General features: G+C 35.3%; 1 protein-coding gene across 1 annotated transcript; it reads left to right on the top strand.

The window, feature by feature from the left end:
• Nucleotides 1-19,774: 19,774 nt before the first annotated feature.
• Nucleotides 19,775-21,402, top strand: LOC114735419 (stem 28 kDa glycoprotein). The gene is made up of 3 exons (XM_028923115.1): nt 19,775-20,237; nt 20,348-20,557; nt 20,982-21,402. The coding sequence occupies exons 1-3, from the start codon at nt 19,837-19,839 to the stop codon at nt 21,160-21,162; spliced, it is 792 nt and encodes a 263-aa protein (XP_028778948.1). The 5' UTR covers nt 19,775-19,836; the 3' UTR covers nt 21,163-21,402.
• Nucleotides 21,403-26,527: the final 5,125 nt, after the last annotated feature.

Genomic DNA, 26,527 nt, shown 5'->3' with positions numbered 1-26,527 from the left:
CCCGACTACCTGGGATGAGTTAAGGGACTCAATTTTGGTGCCACACTGAGTCCGTCTATGATCGGGGCCATCATGCGTCTTCTGAGGCAGGGACCTCCCAGTCAGCAGCAACATCACACCAGACCTTTTCTGGCATGAGACGTCTGAGAGAGCCAATAGTAGAGCAGCTTCGTGAGGAGTTTAAAGCCCTATATCAGGCTCATGAGGCCAGGAGGCAGGCTACATATGAGGAGTGGATTAAAGCTGCCAATGCAATGATGGAGATTGTTTGGCGAAGGGTAGCTCCTGACCTTCCTCCTCCTGTCCTGCCTGATATTGAAATTATGGACGATGATCTTTCGTCCTAGCCGCCCCAGCTCCAGCCCCAGCCTTAGCCTGATGTGGATGATGATGATTTTGTACAGTCGTTGTAGAGGGCCAATATTTGAGGATTTTTTTTATTATTAGTCAAACTTTTATTTATTTATGGATTACTGTTATTAATAATTGAATTTTGATTTTCATGCGATTCTAAATATTTGAATTAGTATTAGTAGTTTTCAGTAATTAGAAGTTATTCGATAAAATTAAACATGAATAAAATTTATTAATTAAATTAAAAAGTAACTATTAAATTGGAAATTGAAATTAAAAAACAATATAATCAAATTAAAATAATATATAATTCAATTCTAATTTATGAAAATAAAAATTATTAAATTTTCAAGAAAGAATATTTATATTCGATAAACAAAACAATATTTTAAATTTTAATTAAAGGTTTATATTCGATTCTAAATAGTTGAATTAGTATTAGCATCTTTTATTACTTCATAATTATTCGATAAAATTAAATATGAATTAAATTTATTAATTAAATTAAAATGTAACTATTAAATCAGAAATTAAAATTAATAAAATCAATATTTATGTTGGATAAAAAAATATTTAGTGGCAGTTTACAATATGTAGCCGTTAATAAACTGCTACAAATGCTTGAATTTGAAATCAAATTTCCCTCCACTGCTGTTTTTTGTAGCGGTTAATAACCCGCTACAAACTGGAGAACCGCTACAAAAATTATTGGCAGTTACATTAACTGCTACAATGGCCAAAATTGAATTTGCCGCCTCTCGTTTTGTTGTGGTTAATTAACCGCTACAAATATTTTTGCCTTTGAAATTACTAAAGGTTTGTCATTTTGCTGGAGTTATTTAATCGCTACAAATTTTTTGACTGTTGCTTTATTCCTTTTTAACCAGCTTAGACGATCCAAAGTGCCATTTTCACTTCCATTTGAGCTTTTCTTTTAAATCTTTCCCTACTCTTGCTTACATAAATTATGGATAAGTCATGGATCAATTTGCTGCGTATGTCCCAACAATATTTGGCCGGATTAATATCATTCATAGAATTTGCTTCTACACATGCAATTACTAATGGTAAGTTTCTTTGTCCATGTCCTAAATACAATTTCAATTAGAGGTACCCACAAGATGTTGTTAGAAACCATTTAATTTTGAAGTCTTTCTAGCAAAATTATACGTTTTGGTCTTTCTATGGTGAGCAACACGATATGATTACTCAGTCAACTCCTGCAATGTCCTAAATGGGAGTTAAAGCAGAGGAGTCTGACCCTATCAATGATGTTGTGCATGATACATTTGGGATTCACAAAGACATATCAACTGAAGAAGTACAGGGACCTGAACCAGAGCTCCTAAGAAACGAAGCTGCTCAAAGTTTTTTTGTTCTCATGGATGATGCTGATAAGCCTTTATATCACGGGTGCACAAAGTACTCAAAGCTATCATTCATGGTAAAGCTATATCATATAAAATGCTTATGCGGTATCACAGACAAGGCAATGTCAATGCTCCTGGAATTATTGACTGACGCATTCCCTCATGCAAATTTCCCATCGTCGTTTTATGAAGCGAAGAAGATGATTAACAAGCTTGGCTTGCACTACATGAGGATTAATGCCTGCCCAAATGATTGTATGTTATATTACGGAGAGTATGCTAGCATAGAGACTTGTATAAGGTGCAAGACACCTGGTACAAGCCCACAAGGAAGGGGAAAAAGCAAAAGAAGAAACCTCTAAAGATTCCAAGGTATTAGTTGCTTTAATATTTGCTTAAATTTTTTATAAATTTTGTCACTATTAAACTAGTCATAATTGTTTTTTCTTTAGAAATTATGTCATTAATAAACTAATATAATTGCTTTAATTTTTCTTTAGAAATTATATCATTAATGAGGTAATAATATATTTACTTTATTATTTTTTAAATTATTTTATTACTTCAGTAATATATTTGGTTCATTGTTTTTTTTATCATTATTTTGTTAATTAACTACTATATATTTTTATATTTCAATTCTTAGGTACTTTCCTTTAAAGCTGTGCCTGCAGAGAATATATATGCCATCAAAGATAGCGAAGCATATGCAGTGGCATAATGTTGACAAAAATCCAGACAGTAAGTTAAGACGTTCACAAGATTCCGAGACATGAAAAGCGTTCAACTTAGAGTTTCCAGATTTTGCTGCCAATCCTAGAAATGTCCGACTTTTATTGGCAACCGATAGTTTTAATCTCTTTGGTAATATGAGCACCCGTTATAGTATATGGCCTGTGGTGTTAATTCCGTATAATCTCCCACCTTAGATGTGCATGAAACCTAGATCTTTTCTACTATCCATGATGATTCCTTGCAAGAAGGCACCTGGAAATATATAAATGTCTACCTACAACCATTGATACAGGAATTGATTAAGCTGTGGACTATTGGCGTGGAAACTTATGACTCATACAAGAAAAAAAATTTTCAACCTTTGCGTAGCATTAATGTGGATAATTAGTGATTTTCCTAGGTTGGGAACATTATCCGATTAGAACGTACATACGAGGTTGGCTTGTCTTGAGTGCAACTTTGACTCCGAACCTGTGGGCCTTTCACATAGTCATAAATGGTGCTTCATAGGTCACTGGCAGTTCCTCGATTCGAAGCATAGATTTAGATTGTAATGGAATCGCTTCAATGGTAAACAGGAAAAGAGGGATCCTCCTCTTGCTTTATCTAGCATCGATATATTTCAACAGCAAGAGGGTGTTGATGTTGAGTTCAGCAAGACTGATGAAGTCGAACGAGGCAGACGACGTTCTCGTGGCACATCTTCTTCACCCTTCCTTATTAGAAATTTAACTTGATCCGCCATAGTTTTGATGTCATGCACATTGAAAAGAATGTGTGTGATAATGTGTTATACACGTTGCTAAATGAACCCGAAAAGTTTAAAGACCACCTTTCTGCTAGGAAAGATTTACAGGCTCTTAGAATTCATCCAGATGCTTAGCCTGATGATAATGACAAGTTTCAACCAACTAAATTCACATTAACATAGTAGAACAAGGATATCTTCTTGTCAACATTAAAGAAAATAAAAGTCCCTGATGGATATTCCAGCAACATCTCAAGGTGTATTGATCTGCAGGCTCAAAAGGTTACTAGGTTGAAGAGTAATGACTCACATGTTTTGATGCAACAATTACTTCCTTTGGCATTTAGAAACACACTCCCTCCTGATGTCTCTATGATTTTGGTGGAGCTGTATTCATTTTTTAAAAAGTTATGCGCAAAGGTTTTGATACCAGAGGAGCTAGACCAATTGCAGAATAAAATAATTTTGACGCTTTGTCATTTGGAGATGATATTTCCTTCATCCTTCTTCATGCAATTTGGAGGCATTCCTTACTATGGAAAGCTGATTGATATTGTGGAGTTAAATTATCAAGAACTTTTCACTGTCACTCTGTTCAAGTGTTGCTAGGCGAATATGACAACTTCATGTGGACTTACTACTGACGAATTGGGCATCACATCTGTTAATTTCTCCAGGCTTATTCATATGGGAGAATCTGAAGATCATGAGTCATGCATTCTTGCCTCTGAGACACACTAAGTTTATTATGTCAAGGACGAGAAATATAAAAATTAGAGTATGGTGGTTCACCTCAAGCCGCAAGATTTTTATGACGTAGATGATGATGGTGATGACATCGTTTATGATAGTAAACCCTTCCAACCAAAAAATTTTAAACTCCAAAAGAGATGACAATTTACTAATTGTTAAGTATTTCTTTTTTACATATAATTTTGGTTTATTTTTGTTACATTAATTAACATTTTTGTTTTTACTTAAATTTATGTGTGTTATAATTATTTCTCATTATTTGACTTTATATATCTCCTTTCAAGCAAGGTGATGAAGACTAAATTCTGAACAGTTCATTCCAAACCATTTTTTCAAAATTAGTAAGTTTTTTTTTTACAAAATTTTATTATTTTTAGCGGTTTCTTAACCACTACAAAACTCAAAAAACCCGCTACAAAATCTAAACGATACAACATCAACTAAACCGCTACAAATGTTACCAGCCATCTATAAATACCTTCACTCTCCCTCCTATTTTTTACACCTCCTCCACCTCTCATCTCCTTTCTTTCATAAGAAAACCTCCTTTTTTTCCTCTGATATTCCTCCTCCCATTTTCAAATTGTAATTTTTTTTATTATTTATTTACTTTTATTTTTTTCATATTATTTAATTTTAATTTACTAATAATTTCTTTTCATGCAAGGAATTGTTTATTTTTATTTTCTACTCTTTCTAATTTATTTCTTATATTTATAAATAACATTTCAGATTTTTTTTAATTTTTACAATTATAAAATTATAAATATTCTAATAATATTTATTTAATACTTAAAATATTACTAAAATTTCCTTACATAACAAAAATTTAAATAAAACTTAATTACAAATTTGATAACACATCTCATTTCAAAATTATATTTGCAAATCATATTTAATTTATTATATCTTATCTTCAAAATTTGATTTTTTTAAATTCAACATAACATTTTGTAGCGATTATAAAACTACTATAAAAAATAAAATTAAATAATATTTTCACATTTGCCGCAGTTCTTAACCGCCGCAAAATGGTTCCGTTGGCCCTATTTTTTGAAAATTTTACCATTTGCAATGATTATATAACCGCTGCAAATTTTGCCGCCAAATTCAATTTTTAGTTCCCCCCATACAAATTTTTTGCCGCCGATACTTAGTAGCATTTTTATTTACTGCTACAAATCTCAAATTTCATTTCCCGCCTACCCACATCAATTTGTAGTGGTTTTATGACCACTACAAAATATCTGGAAGTGATCTCATTGATTGCATTATTAGTAGCGGTTTTATAACCGTTACAAAATATTGTTGTAGCTGGTTATCGTGTGCCGTGGTTCTCATTAACCACTACAAATCCATTTGCTTTGGTGGTTTTTGTAGCAGTTGTCAGAACCACTACAAATCACACATTTTAACTGTCACAAAGTACGTTCTTTTTAGTCGTGATTGGGCATGAGGGCCTCATGCATACCCATATAACTAGTCATTAGAAGTTGCTTAGATTATTATTGGGACTTTTAATAATTATTTCTTCTTCTTAGGACCTCATTGTAATTCTCCCATATTAAAATGAGATTGAACTTTATTCATTAAAAATTATATCAATCTTTTACTTTTTCTTTATTTTTATTTTTTTTTTATGTATTGTTCTTTTGCATCCTCCATGGCACCCTGCACCAGGCTGCGTGCTCCGGTGCTTGATGGTGAAAACACTGATGGAGTATTAGTTTTTTACAGTTTAATTTTGATCCGTTCTTTTTCTTTATTTTTTTAATGTATTGTTTTATAAAAACTTGAATTTGAACCAACAAAATTAGCCTTCATGTAAATACATAAGAATTTAATTAGGAGGTTCCGAACTTCAATTTGATTTTAATAATATTAACAAAGTTAACGTTATTAGATATATGGAGTTCAAAACCAGAGTTGTTAAAAACTTTTTTCGATGGGGATTTTTCCTTAATTTTGGAAAAAAATTATTTATTAAATTTTAACAGGTTATATATTTTTTTGGTCTAAAGTATAGCTCTTATTTGATAATGATAGCATATCAGGCATTAATTGTTTTCCTTAAGGGTTAAACTGGTTTAAGTACTCTTAAATACTTTTTGAGCCTTTTAGCATCCAAAAATATTTTATATTTTTATGACGCAGTTTTACCCTTGACATGTTAAAAATCGATCAATCTCACCCTTTAACCTAGAAGCTCCAGAAGTCCGTTTTCTTTTCCAGCAAAAAAGAAAGAAAGAAAGAAATCTATCCTCTCTCCCTCCTCCCTCCTTGCCTCCCTCCTCTGCAGCCACCATAACTAGTCCCTGAGCTTCACGATTAAGACAGCAGCTTGAGGTTTAAGGGAAAATGAAGAGCTTTCTTGTCTTTGTTGGTAACTAATCAACCCAATCAATGTTTGAGAAGGACTAGCTTTCCTCTAGGACTACGGGATCATGTTAGGTCTCTGATTTTAACATGATTATGTCCCAGTTGGGGAAAATCAACTCTTGTTAATAGTTTCATATGGAGCATCCGTATCCGCGAATATGATAGAAAATTTTCCAGAAGAAGCCCCTACATCATTACCAAATATGCCTCAAAACAAACCATTCTTATATCCAAAACATTCCTACATTTGATTTTTTTTGGGCAATGGATCCGTCCATAAGACAGGATTTTACATGCGGCTTCGGTATACAAAAAGTATTATATATGCAGATCTGGATAACTAATCAAATCCGTCTTCGTCTTCAACGTGAAGCTTCAGGGACCTGATTATGGTAGCCATGGAGGGAGGAGAGAGGGAGAGGATGAAAGCTTTTTTTTTTTCCCTGCAAAAGGAAACGGACGTTTGGAGCTGTTAGTTTAATGGATGATTTGCAGCGAATGAACTTGATTATGGAAGGGATGCTCGGGTTTAGATTTGTTTCTTGAATGGGACAACCAAGATGGCTTGTTTGTCTTCTACGTTTTGCGCGTTCTGCAGTTGGTGAAGCATATGAAACAGTAGTTATGATTCAGAGAGGGGGCGGGGCGCGACGCAATGAGGACAGATTTGAGTATATATTGCAGAGAAAATATGGTTAGAGACTTGGAATTTTTTTAATTGTGGGGTTGGCTTTGTTTGAGATGTTAGGTGGGCTATGATTTGTCTTGTTACTGAAACTGTGGGCATGGTAGTACTGTTATACCTTCTTTGTCCTTCTCTCTATTGAGAATGGAGAAGGATTTATCGATCACCATGGGAGGCAAGCTTAGGAAAAATGGAGGAAGAGAAGGGTATTATTAGCTTTCGCTGATAAATACAATAATGGGGGAGAGAGGGCATGAACTTTCATAGAGATAACTGTGTTCGCCTGAGTGGGGAAGGAAGGAAGAGAGAAGATGAGGGAGGCGAATCGGAGAAGGTGGATCTGAAGAAGACGTGACGTGACAACACCTAATCACCCTTGCCGGGGCGGCCCCGGGGGGAGAGGAGAATTTTTTGTTCCATAAAATATGGTAGAAAGAAAAAAAATTTATATAAATACGTAATTTTATTCTTTATTTATCATTATATTGATTTTATTCTTATAGGTATAATATATATTGAATAGAAATAAAATTAAAAAGTTATTAAATTTTAAAAAAATTAATAAAATTCAAAAAAATTTTATTTATATAAAACATATTAAAAGTTATTTATACTGCCATGCAAGAAAAAAAGCACACAAAACAGCGAGGTCAATGATTTAAACCCTAGCATGTGGATAAAAGAGAATGGGAGGATGATATGATAAAGACACGTTTCCTCCCCGAGCGGGGAATCTGCCAAGGTGATCCACTTTCACCTTATATTTTTGTCCTTTGTATGGAGAGATTGTCCTAAACCATCTGCACTATGGTAGACAATGGCAAATAGCAACCAATCAGAATGGGAAGAAAAGGGCCTGCCCTCTCGCATCTGTTTTTCGCTGATGACTTGATCCTTTTTGGCTCTACTAGCCACAACCAAGTCAACCTAATACAGGAGACTTTGAATGAATTTTGTCGCTGCTCTGGGCATAAAGTGAGTAACGCCAAGACCCGTATTTACTTCTCTAGGAATGTGAGTCAGCAGCAGGCTACCTCAATCAGTAACTCTCTTGGCTTTAGGAGAACGGACAATCTAGGCCGGTATCTTGGAGTACCAATTTTACATAAGAGAGTTACTAAGGATACCTACTACTACATTGAAGAGCGCGTTCAACGTAAGCTCTCTGGATGGAAAGCTCGATCACTTTCTCTAGCAGGGAGAATCACACTTGCGCAAGCTGTCCTAAACACAATACCATACTATGCGATGCAAACAACAAGATTGTCGAGTTCCACCTGTGCCAAACTTCAAGCTTTAACACGTGGCTTTGTCTGGGGAGACACGGAGCAACACAAAAGTGTTCGTCTCATTAAATGGGATTAGCTTTGTCAGCCCAAGCAACATGGAGGCTGTGGATTAAAAGATCTTCAAGGCCAAAATACAGCATTTTTGATGAAATTGGTATATGCCTTCTTAAACCGCTCTGACCTCTACTGGGTTCAAATACTTCGAAGCAAATATGCATGGTCAGATACAGGAAGGCAATCGGTGAAAATAAAAAATACATCCCACTTATGGCGGAATCTAATGACTATCATGGACGAGGTGGATAATGGCATCCAGTGGAAAATAGGTAATGGAAACTCCATAAAATTCTGGTCTGATGATTGGGTTGGTGATTTAGGACCGCTTTGTAATTTATCTTACTCTCCAATCTCTGAGAATGAACTGCAGAGACCGCTCTGTGAATTTGTCACTAGGGATGGCAACTGGGACTGGCCCACTTTTAGTTCACTGCTCCCTGCATCTATCCTCTTGCAGATACACCAGCTTAAACCTCCCGTACTGTCAAATAGCGATGACAGGCGCTCATGGAGACTGGAAAAAACAGGGGACTTCACTATCAAATCGGCCTATCATTCAATAATGGAGGATAAATGGAACGTATGTCACAGTGGTTGGTCTCTTGCTTGGAAATGGCCAGGGCCGCAACGGGTTAGATCTTTTCTATGGCTAGTCCTAAACGGTAGATTGCTAACCAACAAAGAACGAGCTCGCAGACATATGACCCATGACGAATCTTGTGAGCTCTGTAATGGAGAGATTGAAGATGTGAATCACGTCCTTCGTACGTGCACCCATGCTGCAGAATGTTGGAGCTTTATTGTTCCCCCTGATAAGTTTCAGAGCTTCATGTCAAGCAGTTTTGAAGATTGGCTCCAAGGCAACCTCTGCGCTAACCGTACTAGTACAACCTGGAGAGTGATTTTCGGCCTCCTTTGCTGGAAACTTTGGAACGTTAGGAACAGGAAGTTATTTTGTGATGAAAGTTTTCATGCCCATCGCGTTGTTAATGAAGTCCTTGCTTTGAACGAGTACATAAGCAGGACTTCAGAAGCAACAGATTGATTCTCTTTCTTTTGCCTTTACGGCTGCTTGTACATATTCTTCTTTTTAATATACTTTACCATTCAAAAAAAAAGACACGTCCCATCCAAAAAAAAAATCTATTTAATGGATTTATATAAAATTATATAGATGTACAATTTTATTCTTTATTTATTATTTTGTTGATTTTGTTCCTATAAAGTATAATATATATTAAATAAAAATAAAATTATTAAATTTTAAATGAAAGCTAATAAAATTTAAAATTTTTTCTTATTTATATAAAACATATTACAAGTAATTTATACTGCACTGCGAAGGGTTGTGTCATACTTTCATCAAACCTTTTTACCTCAGTTAGACAATAATTTTATAAAATAATGAGGGATTTGTCAGCGTGAGCCCTGAGGTCATTTTTTAAACCTCTGAAAAAAAGCACACAAAGCAGCGAGGTCAATAATTTAAACCCTAGCATGTGGATAAAGGAGAATGGGAGGATGATATGATAAAGATGTCCCATCCAAAAAAAAAAATCCATTCAACAAATAGTTCTGAGTGCATCGAGGTCTACCAATGTTCTAAAGTAATTTGCAGTATAATTTTACCCTTAAACCTATTAAAATGCAGCAATCTCATCAGAAGAGCCAAAGGATCCTTAACTCCAGTTAACACATATGGACAGATTGGCATTTTCATTTCTGGAATGTATCCCTGCTTCCTTGACCACCTCGCCTGCCCCCATTAATGGTTGAACACCCTGCGCCACCGTCCTCCATTTACTCCTCCGATCCTTGTATCCCAGGTCTAGTGAAGGCGGCTTTATTCGCCCGGCTTAAATTAGTGATTGAATCTCGGATCTAAGATGTGGGTCGCAAAGGAATTCCCCCTGAGAAGCCACGGAACTCAGTTGAGACGGAACTTCTGGAACCAGCTTCATGAAGCCGAGAGATGGTCCTGCAGCACTGGCGGTTCTTGTGGTTGTGAATCCAAGTGATAAGATTTGGAGGGAAAAGTGAATATGCGTTCACGGAAGATTGGTGGTTGGATTTGGCGAAAGTGACAGAGGGTGAGGGAATAACATTCAAAGTGGGCATTTTGTTTCCTGCGTGGCTTTGTCCGTTGGCCAAAAAAGGAAAACAGATTGCGTGGGAGAAGATTTCATGGCAATGGTGGACTATTGAACAAGAGTTTTGTAGGATAGAAGATTTTCTTGGGCCATCAATTCTCCTTGTTTTTCTCTCAAATGTGCAGGTTGTTCTTTTTTGAAAACTTAATTAACTAAAACAGCCGAAATTTAAGTACGTATAATTATGATACGTGAATACAATATATTTTTAGTATATACAACATTTTATCAAGGGTTAAAGTGTATCTAGTATCCTATCTTTTAAATTTCTTTAACTCTATAACTCTCCCCTGTGAGAGCGACCATTCTCTCCCTAGTGAGAGCGACCATTCTCCTTTTGCGAGCTCGAAAACTAGTCCGCTTCAAGCCTAAACCCCCTTTTCTTGTTCCGTTTGTTAATTCAGTACTGTTCGTCTTCAAAATCATGGAAGTTGTAATGGATGATCCCAATGATTGTGCCCTTGACTGGGAAGATGAGGAATTGAAGACGGGGGGCTTTGCTTTAGTAGGGAAATTGGTTTCACCTCGCCCAATCAATCGAACTACATTTCACAAAGCTCTTGATCGTAGCTGGAATGTGAAAGTGAAGGAGGTTCTCTCAAGTAAGTGTATCTACTGGGTTCAGATCCATAATCTCCCACCGCGAGTGATGACTAAGAAGAATATTTTGAAGATTGGCAATGCGATAGGAGAGGTCCTGTGTTTTGAAGACCCAAAAATGGATGAATTGTTCTTCCGAAATTTTGTTCGAGTTCGAGTGGAGATTGATCTCACTAAGCCATTGATAGTAGGATTATGGGTTCCCCGACCCGATTTGGATAAGATATGGATTCAGTTTAGGTATGAAAAGTTACAGAGCTTTTGCTATAATTGTGGAAGGGTGGGTCACGATCATCGTAGTTGCGAAAGGGAGAAAACAATGTCGGAAGAAGACCCTTCAAAACCAATGTTCACAGCAGATATGAGAGCTAATCCGGTCAAAGCCATGTCGGCGATAGTGATGATTCGTGAAGATGACTCTATTTCTGTGCAGATGGCGCCGGCGCGTGAATCATCCTCATCCCATAAGAGCGTGGATGAGTCCTTCTCTCGTGTGGGCCAGGGAATCAGAGTGACGGTTACAAAAGGTGTGAAAGGAAAGGAAACATGTCAAAATGGTGCAAAGGAGGGCAAGGGCAGCGTGAACTACTCTGAGGGTCCCTCTGCTAATGGCGCCATACATACAGTAGATGGATTAGATTGCATCATGGATGATGATGAGGTCTCCAGCCCAATTAAAGACCATGGTGGGCCGAAGACTGATATGAATATTCAAACTAGCCCAATCATGAATAGGAAGGATATGGACCGACCTGTACAGAATCTGAACATGGAAGAGAGTCGTATCTTCCTTAGAAGAACGGGTCCAAATAAAGGTAATTGCAAGAAAGCCCTGTTCCAGTCAGCTCCCCCAAAAACTGTTTATGAACATAGGACTCCTTACATAGTCGAACTACCTGATGATAGTGATAAGAGTAAGAGTCATAACTCTCCAGAATCAAAGCGTGTCTTGCCACAACTGACTTACGAAGGGGTGCTAGTTCAGAAATTTGAGAGGGTTAATTTGAAAAGAGGATTAGAAGAAACTGAAGAAGAACAGGTTGCGAAACGCCAGAAGGTGGATACGGTGGAAGATGCGTCAATAAATCTGGATAAAGAAAATCAACTAGCTTTCTCAGAGGGAAAAATTACAGAGAATGCTAGGAAGAAGAAAAAAAGAGCTTCGAAGTCTAATGGAAAGGAAGGTGAATCAGGCTTGTTTGAAGTTCCAATTCTGGAAGGTAATTCGATTCCTAGAAAGGTGCTCTCTGAAAATTCTGAAAATTTCTCCTATGTCTTTGCTGCTCAGGGGCTTGGTGGCCAGCCACAAATGGCCACCGGGTCATCATGAATCTACTAAGTTGGAACTGTCAAGGGTTGGGGTCCCCCTTGACAGGCAGAAATCTAAGATTTCTGTGTGATAAATATAAACCCCCTCTGGTTTTTCTAATGGAAACCAGAGTTCAAATGGTCAAAGTTGAACGATGGAGAAGGCGATTGCAATTTTAGAATAAGTTTTATGTGGAACCTGCTGGCATTGGGGGTGGACTAGCTGTTTGGTGGAAAGATTCGGTACAGCTAGAAGTCTTGATGGCTGACAAAAACCTGATTCATATTAAAATTAATTCAGGTTTAGATCCAGTTACGGGATTTATGACTTTGGTATATGGCCCACCCAAGGAAAGGTTACGTAGTGCATAGTGGAGGAGACTGAAGGGGTTAAACCCTGGACAGGATACCCCTTGGATCTGTTTTGGGGATTTTAATGAGCTTCTATATGACTTTGAAAAAGAGGGAGGCAGAACGCGATCTTTGCATTCTTTTGAAGACTTCCAGTCTTTCGTGACCACTTGTAATTTAATGGATCTAGGATACAAAGGCATGCAATTTACTTGGTCCAATAACCGGTTAGAGGAGAACAATGTCCGAGAAAGAATTGACAGAGCAGTTTGCAATGGCCCTTGGCATGATGCTTGTCCAAATGTTCAGGTACGCAATCTGGAACCTTTAGGTTATGATCACTCTCCCCTTTTGATTTCTTCCCATTACTTTGGGCTTGGTAGTGACAGGAATTTTCGGTTTGAATTAAACTGGCTGGATCACTGTGATTATGACTCTCTGATTAATAAAAATTGGGAGCATAACTCTAACTCTGTGCTGGATGTTATGTACCTGTTTAAATCAAATCTTGATCGAGTAAGAAAGGTTCTAAGTGATTGGAGCAAAAAGGCCTTCCCAAACAATCAAAAACTTCTGGCCAAGCTAATGGTTGATTTTAAAATCTGTTATGAGGGCAAATGGGACGCTGATTCTGCTGCTAAAGCTAGTAATATAGCTGCCCAAATAGAGGAAATTTGGACTAGGGAGGAAAAATACTGGTTCCAAAGGTCTAGAGTTAAATGGTTAAATTGGGGGGATGATAACTCCAAATTTTTTCATGCCACAGTTACCCAGCATAGACGACGCAATAAAATTGTGCATTTGAAAATGGATGATGGAAACTGGACTGATGATTTGGATAAAATTAAGACTTGCTTTTCTATGTTTTATAGAAACTTGTTTACTGGCTGTGGTAATAGGAACTTTGATTCTGTGCTGTCTTATGTTCTCCCTATGGTGACGGAAACTGAAAATAATTGCTTATTGACCCCTATCTCCAATGAAGAAATTAAAAAAGCTGCTTTTGACTTGGGAGGTTTGAAAGCCCTAGGTCCTGATGGTTTTCCAGGGGTGTTTTATCAGCACTCTTGGGAAACTGGGGCCTCAGATTTGTGAGATGGTGCGTGTTTGGTTTGATAATGGTACTGAGTTAAATATGGTGAATAATATTGATCTTATTTTGATCCCTAAAATTGATGCACCAGAATCAGTAGGACATTTCCGCCCAATTAGTCTTTGCAACTTTAGCTATAAAGTCTTTTCAAAGATTTTAAGTAATAGAATGAGACCTATCATGGAGAGGGTTGTAACTGAGCAACAAAGAGCCTTTGTATCGGGGCGTTTGGTCCAAGATAATATTTTTGTGGCTCATGAAGCTTTTCATTATCTTAAAAATAAACAAGGGAGGAATGTTGAAGTGGCCATCAAGTTAGACATGAACAAGGCTTATGATAGGGTAGAGTGGGATTTCCTTAAAGCAATTCTTCATAGAATGAATTTCCATCCCAAGTGGGTAAATGCTATTATGCTCTGTGTTTCCTCTGTGAAGTTCAATTTAAAGGTTGAAGGTAAGACTATTGATCAAATTGCACCTAATTGTGGTTTGAGACAAGGGGATCCCCTTTCTCCCTTCCTGTTTATCCTTGTAGCTGATGTTCTGTCTAAAATGGTTAATGAACACATTGCTCGTGGTGACTTAATTGGGATTAAGCTGGCTAATGCATGTCCTATCCTTTCACACTGCCTTTTTGCTGATGACTCCATCTTTTTTCTCCAAGCCAGCAGAAAGAATTGTACAGTTTTCAAGAGCATTCTTGAAGACTACTGTATGGCTTCAGGTCAAAGAATAAATCTGAATAAATCCTGTGTTTTCACTTCCAAAAATTCCCCCGATGCCATTAAGAATATGGTTAGTGAAGTCCTAGGCATTCCCAATGATAGCTCACCTGGATGCTACTTGGGTCTTCCAATCCTTTGGGGTAGATCTAAAGTTGAAGCTTTAGCTTTTGTTAGGGACAAGATTAGACAAAGAATTATGGGGTGGAATAAAAATTTCCTTTCTCAAGCTGGTAGGGAGGTGCTAATTAAAGCAGTTGCTAATGCTATACCAACTTATTCTATGGCTTGCTTCTTGTACCCTAAAAAAACATGCCAAGAATTAGATAGTGTCATCTCCAATTTTTGGTGGGGAGAAACTGATAACAAAAAGAAAATACATTGGAAGGCATGGGATTCCCTAACAAGACCTAAGAAAGATGGGGGATTGGGATTCAAGGATTTCCAGAATTATAATTTGGCCTTAATAGGCAAACAATGTTGGCGACTTTTGGCTGAACCTGAGGCTTTTTGGGCTCGTATGATTAAAGGAATTTATTATCCTAATTGCTCTTTTTTAGATGCTAAAAAAGGAGGAAGGGCTTCATGGGCTTGGAATAGCTTACTAGAAGGTAGAGCCCTTTTCAAAGACAATGTTTATTGGAGAGTTGGTAAGGGAGATAGGGTGCTGGCATGGCAGGATCCGTGGATACCTTCCATAGCTAATTTTCGACTGGTTATGGAAAGTATGCCAGATGACTGGAAGAATTGGAAGGTAGGAAATCTCATAAAGCAAGGGAAGTGGCAGCTTGAGAACCTAAACTTACCACGTTATGTTGAGGAGGCTATTTTAAGTGTTACTTTGCCTAGAATGGAGTTACAAGATAAGCTTATCTGGACTTTGTGTCCCAATGGCCAGTATACTGTCAAAGAGGGTTATAGATGGCTCCAAACTCATAAAGGTAGAAAAAAGAAAGCAACTCCTAGCTGCTCTTCTTCAACCAAACTAGAAATATGGAGACTCATTTGGGGTTTAAAAATTCAGCCTAAATTGAAACACTTCTTATGGAAGGCATGCTCTCAAGCTTTGCCGACCAGGGAAGCCCTTTTAAAGAAAAAGTGTGTTTTTTCCCCCATTTGTGTGAACTGTAATTGTAGTGTTGAAACCATTGAGCATTGTTTGCTGTTATGTAGCTGGGTCAAGAAAGTCTGGTTTGCTTCTCCCCTTGCTTTGCTTATTGATGACCTTACCATTACTCGCTTTGAAGATTGGCTTTTAAATGTCTTGCTAGAACTTAAAAATGAACCCTACTTACAAGCTTTATTAGCTTATATTTGTTGGTATCTTTGGAAAGCTAGGTGCTGTGAAATCTTTGAGCATAAGCCAGTTGATTGTTCTTGGGTTCTCAATTCTGCTTCTTCTGCGGTTCATGAACTATGGCGTGCAAAAGAGTGGTTTAATGATGATACTTCCTCATCTCATCAGAACCAAGTGCATAGAAATTGGACTCCACCTAATAACCTTTGTCTTAAACTTAATGTGGATGGCTCCTTTTCTGCAGATACAGGCCATAGTGGTTGGGGTTTCGTACTGAGAGACTCTCAAGGAGAAGTAGTTGACCTGTGCTGCCAAAAGAGTACTGCATCTTCTGCTTTTTACAGTGAAGTCGAGGCCTTGCATAAAGCAGTGTTCTCCTGCAAGGATAGAGATCTTGGGCAGCTGATCGTGGAGTCTGATTGTCTCCCTCTTGTGCAAGCTGTAAAAGGTCATGCTTCTTGTCCAGATTGGAAGGCAGAAATGCTAGTGGCGGAACTGCAATATGTATTTGCTTCTGTCCCAAATTTACATTTGTCCTATGTTCCTAGATCTTGTAATTTGGTAGCTGATTGGCTAGCCAAATCAGGTTGTAAGGGGATGCGTCCTTTAGGCTGGGTTCTTTGTCCCCCATCCCCTCTTTTTTCTCTTCTTGAGCAGGACAAGTCTGACTGTAGAGAGGGAATTGGCTAATTCCCTGTTTTTGGATTAATGAAAGTAACAGTTTTTTGACCCAAAAAAAAGTGTATCTAGTATCCTGAAATATTTTTTTATGTGCATCTAATACTCTGAAATATTTTTTCAGGTACATTCAACACCCTAAAATATTTTGTGATATATTTAGCATCCTCAAATATTTTTTAGGTTCGTCCAGCACCGTAAAATATTTTTTGGTGCATTAAACATTTCAAAAAAATATATCGGAGTGCTAAATACACTATAAAATATTTTAAGGTGTTGATGCATTCAAGAAAATATTTCATGGTGTTAGATTCACTGTAACGTTATTATTAATAACGTGCAATAATCATCAATAAAATAGTGTGAAAATGAAAGATATGTTGTCTATATTGATAATCATCACGGCCTACGTTAATAACTCTTTTTCAACACTTTTTCCGTACTAAAGGCGATATGGTTTTTTTTAACCTTTTTCCGTTACTTTTTTGCCAATTAACCTTTTCCGTTATTACAGTCAAGATCTTTTGCTACTCCAACACAATTACTAGATTTTTAAGAATTTTTTTATAATATTTTGTGTTTTATGAGACCGTAATTTGCCTCATCTTTAAGTTTTCTTTTGGTTCTTAATATGAGATCTAATTATTAAGTTAATTTCATTCTTAAATATAAGATATATTTTTCTTATTTATTAATTTTTTCTAAATTACCCATATGGATACTCTCTCAACCATGATTAAGTAGAAGAGAAAGAAGGGATATTAAAAAAGATAATTATGGTATTTTAGGAAAAACCTGTCACATTTTTATAATTAAATAATTTATTTAACTTTTTTAATCTAATCAAATTAGTTAAATAAATCTTATATTAAGAGTTGAAGGAATAAAATTTTTGAGGACTTAACTGCCGACCAGTCGTTGTGTACTGTATGGGAAAATTCACTTGACGGATGAGAGAGCATTTATATTTATATTCTAAATAACAAAAACAATTTAAATAGTTATGTAGATACGTACAGCACTATAAATATATGAAAAGGACAGGATCAGGCACGTGCATCGTGTGATTCCTGTTTCAACCACTCCTTTTCATGGCACCTCGAATAATGAATCACCGGTGTTCGTTTTTTTATTTTTTATTTTTTTTACTTTTTGAATTAATTTTAAAATTTAAAATCAGTTCTTTTCATCCTTGAATCTCAAATTTTACGAATCAAAATATTGATATTAACTTTTAAAAACTCAAACTAAAGTGAGATTAAATTTTAAAATTAAAAATTAGATTACAATAAAATTTCAAAAAAAATAAAATAAATCTCAGAAGTTATTATTTTTTACTTTATAATTTGTCGTTAGACACACTTTGTTATTAACACATTTTAGTAATTATTTTTTATTTGATTATAATTCTTTTTAAAAATTATATTAATTTTAATTTTCTTAAGATCTGTGGTCCTTTCGCGGGGCCTATGGCGTCCGGCACCTGGCCGCCTGCTCCCTCTGCGTCGTCCGGTGCTTGGGGTACTCCCGACAATAAAAATCAGTACTCAATGCATTTTTAACCGCAGGGTCCCGTCTGTACATATATAAATAAAAAGTTAATATTATTATTAGTTATTATAATTTTAAATTGTGGTTTTTCTGTATGTTCTTAATATTTCTTTCTTACAATTTTATAAAAATTAACGCTATTAATTATGAGGAAAAATTAGGTATACCCATTTGAAAATTTATTTAGGAACTGGTGCCTGAAAATTCCTCAGAGCTTAAGGTCCTTAAATGTAGATAAAAAATCCAGATGAAATTACCATGTTACCTTGACTAAAACCCTTTTTTTCCCACAAAAAAAGAAGTTGACTAGAAAAATCAGGACAAGGCAATTTGAAGAGTGCACACCCACAAGACTGAACACCAATAGCATGCAATATGTCATTCTTAAGTGCAAATAAATTTTGTTTAGATGCAATTGATTTTTCATTAAATACACTTATATTAGGTGTAGTTGAACTCCAATAACGTCTAATATGTCATCCTTAAATACAAATGAATTATGTGTCTAAATACAATTTATCTTTCATTAAACATATTTACGTTATGTGCACTTACATCAGGTGCAACTGCATTTTCCTTCCATTGAAGTCAACATCCAATAGGTGCAATCCATATTTCATTATGTAAAACTTGTATTAGGTGCAATTAAACTTTTATAACATGCAAGATATCTTCTTCATGCGTAATTAAATTTAGTGTATGTGCAAATGATCTTTCATTAGAGTCTAAGGGTATTTTGGTCTTTTTTTCTTATCATACTTATTTACACTAAAGGATCTTAGCCTCTCGTAACTTTTTGGGGACCAATTCCAAATAGATTTTCAAATGGAGATTTATCACTAATTTTCCCTAATTATAAAGATCAAAATCAAAATTTATTAGGGAAAAAAAATCTAATTGGGCACTTTGCCTTAATTTTGAAATATTTTAATTTCTGTTTAACTCTTCTCGTGTGGTGTTGTGTATTGGACAATAAAAGATAATATAAGTTATTAAAAAATTTTAAATCATCATATCACCTGTCTTGTAGAATAAAAAGACATGTAGTTTTACGTAATAAATAGTAGTAGATAATATCGATGATAATATATAGGATAGCAACTCATGAACAACATGCAACTAATAATATTACTCAAATTTTAATACTCCTACGGTATTTAATATAAGACTCAATTATTGAGTTATTTTTTGTTTTAAATATAAGACCAATTTTTTATATTTATCAATTTTCTCTAAATTACTCTTATGGATACTCCCTCAACCATAATCAAGTAGAAAAGGATGATAGGGTATTAAAAAAGATGATTATGATATTTTAAGACAAACTTGTCACATTTCTTATAATTAATTAACTTATCTAACTTTATTAATCTATCAAATTAGTTAATGGGTTTTATATTAAGAATCGGAGAAGTATTTTATACATATACACGTTGTCCATTAATAAATATTGTATTTAATATTATACTGGAAAAAAAAAAACAAAAAGTCTATATGCAAAAAAAAGTGAATCCATGGCTTCCCTTTTTAACCCATACATGATTGAAGTGTGCTTGTCTTAATACGGTACCACAGTACCACTACGAAAAGAAAAATCCAAATGAATCAAAATTAATCTCCCCACGGATCAAGTCTATTTAAAGAGAGCAAACCCAGGCGAGTTCCGGCATCCAAAATCTTCCTCCTCTCTTCTTTCTGAGCTTTCTAAGCTTAAGGATGATGAAAACCCTAGTGGCTTTTCTGCTTGTGGCCTCGATTATTGCAGCAACAAGCCATGGCGCAGACGAAGAACCTTACCAAATCTTCCCTCTCCGGCTGAAACCCGGGTCGGGCTCTGAAGGCGCCACCGTGCAGGGCATAACCTGCGCGAGCTGGAGGCTGGCGGTGGAAGCCCACAACATCATTGAGTGGAAAACCGTGCCGGCGGAGTGCGAAAACTACGTCGGTAACTACATGCTGGGTCAACACTACAGAGACGACTCCAAAGCAGTTAACAGGGAAGCTTACTTCTACGTTCGCTCTCTGGCTCTCCCTAAAGATGGCAGAAACATCTGGATCTTTGACATTGACGAGACTACCCTCTCCAATCTTCCCTACTACGCTCAAAACGGATTCGGGTATATATATATCTTCTTCTGATCTCCATTTCTTCATGGATGGATGCTGTACTACCGTACTTTTAGATTCACTGGCCATACTGATTTAATTTCTTTATAAATTTGTGAAGCGTGGAGCCATACAACTCGACGAAGTTCAACGCGTGGGTGGAGAAAGGAGAAGCACTGGCATTACCAGAAACGCAGAAGCTCTACAACAAGCTGATCAATCTGGGCATCAAGATTGTGTTCCTTACTGGAAGACTCACCACTCAGACAGAAGTTACTGCTTCAAACCTCAAGAAAGTTGGCTATCACACTTGGCACAAGTTGATCCTCAAGTAAATAATCACTAATAGTCTTACTTAAATCTCTCTCTCTATCTGTTATGGACACAAATCTAAGTAAAATCTCAATCCTAAAAAACTAATTTATCAAAACCCCACATAATGGTATTTTTCGGCCTCCTGCAATGCCTTAGTTTGTAGCCTTTATGAGGTCATAAGGTGCTCCCACTTAAAGTCTAAGAGGGTGTTTGGTAAACTTTAAAAATATTTTTTAAAAGTACTTTTCTGTAAAATGAGATAAATTTTTTTAATCATGATTCGGTTTTCATCTAAACACTCCCTAACCTGCTGGGTATAAACCATACTTCGCTTAACAATTCCTCCGCAAGAAAGATAATTTGTGTGTGGGTATATAGTTTGAGTTGTGTTGTGTGTGAGTCATTATGGTGTTCTGATGGTTTGGGGTTAATAATTACAGGAACACGACGGAGTACTCGGGATCGACGGCGGTGGCGTACAAATCGGCGGAGAGGAAGAAGCTGGTGAAGAGTGGGTACAGAATCGTGGGAAACACGGGAGACCAGTGGAGTGACATTCTGGGAAGTTATACGGGCAGACGGACCTTCAAGTTACCCGACCCGCTCTATTACATTAGTTGAGAGCCGGCGTCGTTATGAGATCGACCGGAGTCCACACATCAGTTTGGAGTATTCCGCCGGAGAGAGAAAGGAGTGATAAGGAGTGACTCTTTATACCAGTAGCTAAGAGGCTCCCGTCCGATATCTGCCTGTCCTTTTATCTCTTCCAAAATAAAATGTATTGTTCCAAATTGATCTGTGTGAACTGTGAACTGTCTCCTTCCGTACGTAAGAAATAATAAAAGCCTCCATCTTTATGAACTATGATGATCTTGATCATGTGGTTATTTTCATAAAAGGAGTCTTATAACAGGAAAAATTAAAAAAGAATATTGCTGAATTTTAAAATTTTAAATTAGAAATTATTATAAAAATGTGTTGTAATTTGTTTTTTAAGTATAGATATTTTCTTTATGAGTATATTAATCAATATTGATTTAAAATTTTAAAATTTAACGGTTTTTTTTTTTTGGATGTTCCTCTTATAATATCTCACTACATGGAGACCAACTTTAACAACAAATTCATAAAATTCCTTTATATATTTATATCCTCTATATATGTGTTTGTGTATAAAAGAGTTGTAGTACAAATTAAAACCATGCAAGGTGTGGTTTCATGGGTGGTTTTGCAGATAAGGCTAACCATAGAAGAGCCAACCAAATAAATGGTAATACGAAGAGCCACAAAAAGTGAAAAAGATGAGATATGTGTGGTTTCATTTCGGAATTTCTGGTCCTTATTCTCTGTTTGTGTTGTGATATATGCTGCTTAGCGCGTCAATGTTGAACGGACTTCACATATTCATATGTTTGGCCTTTCTGCTTGGAGCTTCCAAACCTCAAGTTTGTTGGACACAGCTTTAACATTATGTTAACGCCTTTTTCTACATAGATAGAATGGCCTGAAAATCTCAGAAAAATATTTCTTGAATTTTAAAATCTCTAACATGGAGTTACTATAAAAAAAAAAGTGTTATCATTTATCTTTTACATCTAATCAGTTGCTATTAAAACGTAGTACACAGAACTAATTTAGAATTTTAAAATTTAAGAAATATTTTAATTTTTCATAGAATTGCTCTCAGTGCCAATAGCTGTGTAAGTAAAAAGTATATGTTAAAAAACCCTACGTTAACTGATATTAAATATAGAAAGGATATGTTTTCTTAATCACACTAACTGATTTATTAGATGTGTACATTAGTTAAAAATCGTATATTATAATTTTAAATGAAGGGAGTAATTGTAATCGATCAGATAATTAGTGAAGATGTGCTTACATTAATATTTTTTGCAACACCGGACTGAAACATTTTTTTAATAATACAACTAAATGCGTGCACTCACACAAACATGTGAATGTCGGGTTCAAAGTTGAGACTTTGTCCAAAAAAAAAAAAGGGTTCAAAGTTGAGACCTCATCTAAACTTAACAGCTAGTGTGCTGTTGGAGCTACATCATTTTTTTTCCCTAAAAAAAACTGGTATCTGATGCAAAACTACAAGGCATTTTTTTTATTATTTACATCTACATATACATATATATATGTATTTGCATTTAAAATAATAGCCATATTTTTATACGCTCTTATTTAATTGAAAAACTCGGACGTCCATTATGAATTGTCCATCAGTACCATCAAATTGTGGGGAAAAAATTTACCCAAAAAAATTTGTGGACAAAATCCGAACAAGCATGGCATTGAGATCTTATCCATCTTTCCACAGCCAGCCTGCCCATGCAAAATGTGTGGGAAAAAAGTTTTTTGGCTCAATTATTTTTTTGGTATGTGTAAAAAATTCTGAAATACTCATTCGATCTTAAATATAAAACTCATTTTTAAAATGAGTTTTATATTTAAAATTGAATGGGTCTTATATTTAAACCAGAGAAGTATATTAAAATTTCATTTTCCCCTTGATAAATTTTCGTATGGCCCTCTTGTGGATTTTGACATCATATCATTGCTCTTCCATGTCGTGCTACAGACAGCAATTGGCAATATTACCCCAAGTCATTGAAAAAGGATTTTTTTTTCAAAAAAAAAAGGAGACAAATGTACGGGCTTTTTTATCCAGACACGACAAACAGTAAAAGTATTTACTCAGATGCTATAAGATCAAAAATATTTACTCAGATACTACACTTGAAATCGTTCAGACAGTGAACGAGTTTAAATTTGTACAGAAGTTGTTCAAGCAAAAAAACGACTTCAGTGGGACCCACATCCAAAATATGAAAGTTGTTCTTGGTCTGAACAACTTCAGTGGGACCCACATCACAAAATGGAAGTTGTTATTGGTCTGAACAGCTTCAGTGGGACCCACTATTTGTCTTACACTCCATACATAAATCCACCACAATACCAAGCATGCAATCTAGAAGATGATTCGCATGTACAATAAATGTGGCAAGTGAACTGTCGATTCTCAACTCAGTTAACATGTGCAGAGTTGTATGCCAATATAAGTGACTTGGAAGATGTTGGTCATATTGAATCACAACTAATGGACAAAAATGCTGGAAATACTCTTCCATCAAGTAGCAATCAGCTGAACATTATAGAAGAAGAATCCATGTTTAGCGATCAGATGGAAAATCTTCATCCATTTGAACTTCCCCATTTGGTCAAAATACGAAAGCTGAAAACGCATGGAGTGTAAGACAAATAGTGGGTCCCACTGAAGTTGTTCAGATCAAGAACAACTTCCATTTTGTGATGTGGGTCCCACTGAAGTTGTTCAGACCAAGAACAACTTTCATATTTTGGATGTGGGTCCCACTGAAGTCGTTTTTTGCCTGAACAACTTCTGTACAAATTTAAACTCATTCACTGTCTGAAGTCTGAACGATTTCAAGTGTAGTATCTGAGTAAATATTTTTGATCTTATAGCATCTGAGTAAATATCTTTACTGTTTGTCGTGTCTGGATAAAAAAGCCCAAATGTACGCGTGGGGCGTAATAAGCATTAATATCTGAAAATTATTATTATAAATGCAGTCAGTAGTTCGTTGAATTATTGCCAGATATGTCGGAAGGTATCTGGTCTCACCCCACTTTTCTGCCCCTTCACTTTTATTTACTCCACATTTCAATTATTAGATTTCAAACAGTCTAGATTTCATATCTCATGAAATGTTTTTTTTATTACTCCTCTTTCAGATCATCATGACTTAATGCTTCGTAGTTTAATTTTATTTGCTCTTTTTTAATAATTGACATATTATTATTAATTTTATAAAATATAAAATTTAGACCGTTCAAATTTTAAATATTGAAATGAGAACCGGATGAAAAGTGAAGGGAGGAAAAAAGTGGAGAGGATCCATATATTTTTTCCAATGATATCTATCTATCAATATTTATGATCTCTGATAATAATCAGAAAGTTCATTTAATATCATATTTATTATTACTAAATAAACAAAATGAAAATTATATTTTTTTTTTCTTGATATATTTTGTTGTCATGTTCCGCTTAATTAGCCGCACTTGGCAACTTGATTTTAATTTAAACTCGCAACTTTGGATTTGAGTTTGCATGACCGAATAATACTGCATAAGAAAAGAAATCATACAGCGGGATTGTTCACTTGTTAGTTGTTATATATATATATATATATATATATATATAGACATATATCTATAATATACTCCTCTGGTCTTTAATATAAGACCCATTAAACTAATTTGATTAGATTAAGAAAGTTAGGTAAGTTAGTTAATTATAAGAAAAATGACACATTTTTCCTAAAACACTATAATCATCTTTCTTAATACCCCCTTCTCCTTCTTCTACTTAATTATGGTTGAGGGAGTATCATATGGGTAATTTAGAGAAAATTGATAAATATGATAAATGAGTCTTATATTTAAGACCAAAACCAACTCAAGAATTGGGTCTTATATTAAAGACCGGAGGAGTAGATTGTAATTATCAGTAGTAATGAATATCTAGTTAATAATATATAATTATATCAAAATATTAGTCTTATACTTTTGCTAGCTTCAGCGTTTACATAAAAATTAACATCAAGGAACCCCAAGGGGTTAGGTCAGCTGGCTGGGGCTGTCCTAGCTTAACCACAGGTCTCGAGTTCGAGCTGTGGGAACGCAGCACCCTGAGGGGCCAGAGGGTGCCGACCGAAAGGTTCCTTGCAAGCCTTTGATCCGGATTAGTCTGGAGCCGCTGTCACGGCTGAAAGATGCCTATTGTCCTGGGATACCGGATGGAGAAATCCAAAAAAAAAAAAATTAACATCAAGGATGATTATTATGCAATTGTAAATGAAAACTCGTTATTTTTTGGCCTCAAAATGACTCCTGTCTTCGTCTATAAACACAAAAAGAAAAGAGATAATTACCATAATAACATTGAATCACGTGCATATTATGTGCTGTCCTTGATTGAGCAAAACAACCCTGGGTTTGGTCGTGAATCAGATCTGAGGAATAAAAAAGTAATTATATTATTAATTTTGGTTTATTATGCGAAGCAAATCGATGGAAAAGATCATATCCTGCCTAACCCATTAATTTATGCACAAAGCGTGTAATCGAAGCCTCTTAATTATTCCACAGCCGGCCAGTTGCAATCCCAAATTAATTAGTTATCATACTCCTCTGATCCTATTTACAGGGCAGAAAAATTTTTTTTATCCTATTTATAAGTTATTTTATTAAATTTTTACAGTGAATGTACTATATTATCTTTATTTATTATAGTGTAAATAATTTTTTTAAAGGTGTATATATTAAATAAGGGTGAAATTGAAAAGTTGTTATATTTTAATAAAGAATTAATGCAGTTTAAGATTTTTCTTGGTCTGTGTGAAATATATTAGAAATGCCTTATAAATAGGACCAGAGAAGTATCATTTTGGCTTTAACCTGCATTTATATGTGAATCACGTGAATTAATTGTTTTAATTATTTATTCACTGATATAGATGATTTCATAATTAATTAAGAGTTATATGGCAAACACTTGTACAGTTATACTACTACTAAGGACCAGTTAGCGCCTTAGAGGTTAATTTGATTATTAAAATGAGATTTCATGATTGTGATAGGTTCCGACCAACGAATATTTATATATATATATATATATATATATATATGATTAAATAGGATATAAGAAATCAAATTAACATGCAAATATTAAAAATTATTTGTTTTTTATAATATAATGTAATTTATAGTCAAATTTGTCTTATTATCATTATTATTATTACCTTTGACCATTTGAAGGGTCACATAATTATTTCATTCCATTCACATCAGTTCACGTGCTCCGCAGTTAGCACGACGCAGAATTATTCAGGGTGTTGTCCCCCGTCATCGCTTCTATTTTATGAAAAAAAAAAAAATAATACTATAATCT

The sequence above is a fragment of the Neltuma alba genome, unplaced genomic scaffold, assembly GCF_004799145.2.
Source record: "Neltuma alba isolate B1F8T4 unplaced genomic scaffold, ASM479914v2 tig00013207_pilon, whole genome shotgun sequence".
NCBI lineage: Eukaryota > Viridiplantae > Streptophyta > Magnoliopsida > Fabales > Fabaceae > Neltuma > Neltuma alba.
The sequence above is the reverse complement of the archived record's forward strand: the minus strand, read 5'-3'. Positions and strand labels throughout refer to the sequence as shown.

Excerpts from the sequence above, each read along its gene's own strand:
- LOC114735419 (XM_028923115.1), top strand. The coding sequence starts at position 19,837 with ATGATGAAAACCCTAGTGGCTTTTCTGCTTGTGGCCTCGATTATTGCA. Across the intron at positions 20,238-20,347 it reads TACGCTCAAAACGGATTCGG|CGTGGAGCCATACAACTCGA; the intron begins GTATATATATAT and ends AAATTTGTGAAG. Across the intron at positions 20,558-20,981 it reads TGGCACAAGTTGATCCTCAA|GAACACGACGGAGTACTCGG; the intron begins GTAAATAATCAC and ends TAATAATTACAG.